At 36.7% G+C, this 6,150-nt stretch overlaps 1 protein-coding gene across 6 annotated transcripts in view; it reads right to left on the bottom strand.

The window, feature by feature from the left end:
• Positions 1–393: 393 nt before the first annotated feature.
• The window catches only part of LOC131429524 (ELAV-like protein 3), an 88,979-nt gene continuing 83,222 nt past the window's right edge, over positions 394–6,150 (bottom strand). For 4 of the 6 annotated variants that reach the window (XM_058593698.1, XM_058593696.1, XM_058593700.1 and 1 more), the window contains 3 exons: positions 2,240–2,468; positions 1,944–2,127; positions 394–1,882 (listed from right to left, as the gene is read on the bottom strand). In XM_058593698.1, coding sequence (XP_058449681.1) covers positions 1,721–1,882; positions 1,944–2,127; positions 2,240–2,468 — 575 coding nt within the window. In that variant the 3' untranslated portion in view covers positions 394–1,720. The remainder of the gene's footprint in view (positions 1,883–1,943; positions 2,128–2,239; positions 2,469–6,150) is intronic. The other 2 variants (XM_058593701.1, XM_058593699.1) reach the window with 1 other exon arrangement.

The raw sequence follows: 6,150 nt of genomic DNA, 5'->3' as shown, positions 1-6,150 counted from the left end.
GCAACACGAATGCCGAAAGCCCGTTTTATTACCCTCTAGACTTTTTCCATAATTGCGAATACACTCGGGCGACGTGCGAATTAAAATTCATAGCTGAGAGATCTGCAGGACGCCCCAAAACCAGTTGTTAGTTGTGTGTAGTCGTTTCTTCGTCAGTTAAAACTCTATCAGATGTCGAAGCAATACTGTACGAATTGGAAGTAGACGGCAACTTTTATGTCCATTCAGCAGAATTGCGTGTCCGACATCTCGCTTACTCCTTCGACACTGTCGGCTCAGATAGGCAAAAGCAGTATGACAGGTATAATAGTACGTTTCACTCGCGATGAATGTGAAGTAAGGTACAAGTTTTTCTCAAATAAAAAATATAAAACCTAGTAATAATAATAATAATTATAGTTTTGCATAGTGTATTTTACTCCTTGTCATTATCATTCCAACATAAAGTGCACGAAATCAAAGCAGTTGACCAGCCAAAGGTTTAACTTAATCGAATGAATAAGTCGTTGTAGTGTGTTTCGAACATGTAAAAAGATATTGAACGTACATAAATAAATTAACACAAACTATAAACTACAACTCAAACACTACACATCTCAGCGACAGTTTATAATAAAATACATACGAATTCGATAAATAATATTAAACATATTAAATATACTAATTATAATAGTGTAATAGGTTCGTAATCGAAAAGACTAGAATAAACTCTGGTTCGGCGACGGCTGTCCCGATTATGTGGTGACTTAGATTGAATCAGGTGTAGTTTGCCGCTCGAAACTTGAACGGTGTGTTTTCTTGTTATTTTATTACGTTCAACATAAACAAATACAAATATAACTCATATGTGGTTAGCAGACGAACGCATCAAGTACAAAGAAAGTAGATAATGGTAACCAGTGAGACATTTTAAAATAACCTTTCAGATAATCAAACGAAACAATCTAACTCGAAATCAATCCAGAAGAACCTTCCATAACTGAAAAGCCATTACTAATCTAACCAAAAAATCCAACAAATAATTAAGAACTAACGCAAAAAAACAGTACTATCCGGCAAGTTGTTCACTTTTCTTTCACTTCCACCGATTGCTCCTTTCCGTCATCACGTTTCTTCGCTACACTGTGTGTATAAAAAATTGCCCTAAATAGCTAAATCCATGCATACCGGTTTGTTCCGATAAATTGATCTAAAAATCTACTAGATGAAAACGTTGTCCTAATGGATTTGGAAAAAATGGAGCCTCTGAATGGAGCAAAAATGCCCCACCTGCTTTATAATCGCCCCCACATGGACGGAAGATGTCACATGCGAGAGGCCCTACCGTGTAACTTGTTCGATTAAAAAATCTTGGAATTATTTCTGTGTTTCGATTGCAGCCTTGCTGCAATCATCATCGCGTATTCGTTGGCCAGTTTTTTTTGTTTGTTTTGTCACAATCACTACTTCCTTTTTTCTCTCGTGTATTCGCAATCTCCCTTTTCTTTGTCCTACGGTATTTTTATAATGAATGTTCTAGGGAAAATGGTATCGAGCCCTTCTTCCACGTTTCGAGATCGAATACTGACATGTTCGTTCGTCTAACTTGTGTGTTGTTTGTTGTTTCAGTAAATTTCCCATATTTCGGATAACTTAAAATAACGAACGCAAATAAATCTGCTTTCCTTCGCTCGGATCATTTTTTGAATGGGATCTCCCGCTGTCCTTCGTCTCACTTTTTTTACGCGTTCTTAGATTTGTTGGTTTTAAAGCTAACCTGCAGAACACGATTTCCGAGGGTATAACCGTTCAACGATTGAATGGCGACAACGGCCTCATCGTAGTTTGTCATGGTGACAAAGCCAAAACCTTTGCATTTGTTGGTTTGCAGGTCTTTGATAACCTGAAAACATACGTCAAACATTTGGTAAGTCTTTCATAGTCACCAATTTTACGTATCTCACCTTGACGGACTGAACCGCTCCAAATGGTCCGAACAACTGCCACAGAACATTTTCCTCCGTCTCCGGAGCCAGGTTGTACACGAAGATACACCAACCGGACCCGTTGGCGATAGCATTCGTTGGGATCATGGTGTTGGCCAGCAGGTCCCCGGCCAGTGGCGAGTATCTGTAATTCGGAATAGCACTACCCCATATGAAAAGCGTTAGAACGTTCACTACGGTTTTTTTACGATCACGTTAAACTATATCTATATAGTAACCAAAAAGAAAAACGTTTTCACAAAACTCAAGATCACCTGAATCGCCCCGTCGCGTGATGAATCGGTCCGGGAAAACGTCGAGCCGCCTGAGGACCCAGGTAAGCTGCTAGTGCAGGGACGGTTTTCGTATTGCTTGGATTGTTGGCAAATTTTACGGTTATCGGTTCGGTGGATCCCTTCGGTACTGTACCGTTCAGCTCCTTGATGGCCTTCTCAGCTTCCATGCGTTGATCAAAGCGGATAAAGCCCACACCTTTGGAAAGACCTGAAAGTAGAAAATTGCTCGCTTATACAGATTTGACATTTTTTGCGCATTTTCGATGTTCATGAAGTTCTATTTTCAACATCTTACTAATAAGTGCAGTTTCGATTGGTTTATCAGTATATTTTATCGTGTGAACAGACTCTTGAAACTATTGATTAAAGCAACAAAAAAATTTAATTTTGTACTTATTTTATAGATACCCCTTTTAAAATTATTCCAGGAATTATAGAGGTTGCGTAAATAGTCACTTAAATACCCGTTTCAAACAATTGCGCTTACTCAAAGAGTTTTAAACCATCCTTTCTACTCCGCGTAATCGATAGTTTAAAAGAGTTTTAATAAACATGATTGCATTTAATTATGTCAAATTGAAGAACTTGCTAATAGAAATCGTAGCTACTATTCCTGAAAGCCTGTCAATGAAGTTTCACCATCCCTCCAGTGGATAATTAAATATGCATACACAAAAACCGAAAGTGTAAAACAAAGGTTTGCGTTAAAGGTGCCAAACCGCAAACCGGAACCTAACACCAATGTCGGGATTCCTATTATTATCAAATTTCGCGTGAATCTGTTTCCGTTTCGATCCTTTTTGTATATACATATAAATGACTGAATCAAAATTCGGACAGGTGCAAATTAATTTGGAAAATCCGTTTAAGTATTTTGGAATAGAAAATCCGGATAAGAACTTTGAGTGCAAAAACCGGACACGGATGCAAAACAAAAATGGTTGGTATTTTTTTGCAAAAAGATGAAAAACAAAAGTTTTTATATTAAATTATTTTTATTTATCTTGCATTCTTCTCTGCACCAATAACAAACAAGCAAAACATACTGCGTCCGCAGTGGCTGCCGGAGAAAAAACAAACTTTAAATGCAAGAACCAGATAAAAAGACGGGTGGGTAATGTCACAGATAAAACTGGAGGGCGTGAATACGAATAAAACTGGCATGCTTCTTTCACACTTCGGAATATAGATAATCGTTCGCATCAGGTGGTTTTGCCATTTTACTGATTTGCTTCCAGAATTGTAATGGTGCATTTGTACTAAGGTACGACTTATTGACGACATACACAATCTACCTTACAACTAAATAACACGGAACAAATATAGTTTGGTTTTACTTTACTATGGGGTACCTTTTCAAAATTTACCCTGTATAAGAATAAGTAGATCTTGATCAAGAAAATCTTTTGTTGTATTTAACGGTCAGCTATATGTGATAAAATTTTCAGTAGTCTGAGATAACCACAACTAACTCAAAATTGAAATTTTCTCAAATTTTTGGTATGACCGAGGTGAAGGTGAAATTCAGTGCCAAAATAAGGCGCGTAAGTTTTCAACATGATTTGAACAAATCATCAATCAAAAAAGCATGTAAAAAGCATGTCAGTTTTATTCGCATTTACATCATCCCGTTACGACTCTAACGTTACCTCCCCCACATTTTTTCTGTAGATTTAGACACTCAGTAGAGGTAAACTTCGCATACTTCTTTGGGAATGTTTAAATTTTTTTACATAAATATCTGTTTATTAATCTTATTTTTGTGTATTACATCAACGTTTTACAGTACAAGTGTTTTGACCCTTTGGCCTTTTATCTTTGTTGTCCATACGATTCGTTATTAATAATAGGTGTTTTAGTTACTCTTGTTTTACATACTAAAGTTAAATTTTAATATTTATTTTAATTTTTAATAAAATATCTACCTACTTATAACTACCCCTAACCTAATACGTACAAATTTTGAATTATTTGTAATCTTTAAATTTCGTTCAGTATTGTTCGAATTTTTGTTCTAGTAAATCCAAAGAGTACTTCACTAGTCCTTATCCAAGGGCGTAGATTTAGAATCATCTGAATGCGATGAAGCCTAAGTTTGTGCGTTCGTGCACAACCCCGCCAAACAGGGACTGCGTATTCAATTGCGGGGTAGATGATTTGTTTATAGACAGCCATGTGATTCTTCAGGCACAGTTTAGATGTTCTACAAATCAGCGAATACAGAGACCTAATGAGTATGCTGCATTTTTGAACGATTTTGTCAACATGTGATCTGAATATCAGATGTCTGTCAAAGTTGAGTCCTAGATAGATAACTTCGTCGGACCATTGGATGACCTCATCACCGAATCGTATTCGGCATTCGTCTGATGGAACAAGTTTTGGAGATCTTGAATGTGGAAACAAGATGACCTGAGTTTTTGCTGCATTGATCACAATTTTCCAGCTTGTAAAATCCGTTAAAGCGTCCAGACATGTCCGTAGTTTATTCTTCGGAGCATTATTAACACAACCTTTGTAAAGAATGGCAGTATCATCAGCAAATTGTGACAGAACACCACCAGCCGGAAGAGGTGGGATATCTGATGTAAAAATGTTGTATAGGATGGGACCTAAGATACTTCCTTAGCGTACACCTGCAGGAATAGTAAATCTTTCTGAAAGTGCATTATTCAGAGAAACTTGGAATGCTCAATTTGCAAGATATTTTTGATAATTTTAATAAGATACATCGAAAATTCTACCGATGTAGTTTAAACACCAGGCCATCGTACCACACATTGTCGGAGAATGTTTTAATGGTTCTAAAATGCAGTAGACTTACGAAATATTTTGTTCGTTAGTAAAACAGACACTAACTATGCATGCTTATAAACCATGAGTATTTTTAATTGAGAATATATGGATATAATATTGTGGGCAGAACCACGGTACGCGAAAGCGGACAAATAGACCGAAAAAGGAACCGAGAAACAAGTCAAACACATTCGATATAACAAAAGGTTTAATCCACGTGTTTACCGTACAAAGTACTTCAGGATAATAAAAAAGGAAAAACGTGGCATGTCTATGCGCTCTTGTTTTGTGTCGTTGAGGTTGCAATCGTCTGCTGTTGGTAACGGTCGAGATGATTAAACGTGAAGGTGCCGGGTTGTTATCTCCTACAAATATAAGAGACGCGTACGTTTTAACAGCTCAATTACTTCCAGTGACAATTCTTTTCCAGCTTCGACAGGTTTGTTAACAAAAAAGTCAGACGTTACTAGGAGTCTACAAAGAACATTCGTCATCGTTTTTGCGTGGCTGTTTTTTCTTGAAAAATCACGTCGAAATTTTTTTACAGATTCGTTACAGGACTTTGGCGCCTCCTCGGACATTTATCCGATGGGCAGGAGAGAATATTTCAATTATTTTTCCACCATGAACCAAACTGTTGCGATTTACTTTTTGTCGTGAATACGACTTACTTTACTATGGGGCGCCTTTTCAAAATTTACCCTCTGAGAGAGTGATAAGTTTTTGATCGTGAATATCTCATGTTATAACTAATGAATCAACATAATTCTTGCTACACGCCATCGGAAATATGATCACAATTTTATAATAAAATTTTCAGTTCTGTGACATATTCTCAAATAGTTCAAAATTAAACTTTTCTGAAATGTTTGGTATAAACGAGTATCAAAGAAGATAATTCATAAGGCGCGTTTGCCTTTCTCGTATTTTGAAAGCTCATAGCTCAGTGATCTGTAGAAGGATTTATATAATCTAACTACCAATAGAATCGAACATTTTTTTAATTTGAACGTGTATTGCAACAACATTGAAGTTTTTCAATAGTACACTATTGAAAAACCTATTTGATTTAACCCATGAAAGCACCAGCCAAT

The sequence above is a fragment of the Malaya genurostris genome, chromosome 2 (assembly GCF_030247185.1).
Source record: "Malaya genurostris strain Urasoe2022 chromosome 2, Malgen_1.1, whole genome shotgun sequence".
Lineage (NCBI taxonomy): Eukaryota > Metazoa > Arthropoda > Insecta > Diptera > Culicidae > Malaya > Malaya genurostris.
Note: the sequence above shows the minus strand (reverse complement) of the source record. Positions and strands in the feature narration are given on the sequence as shown.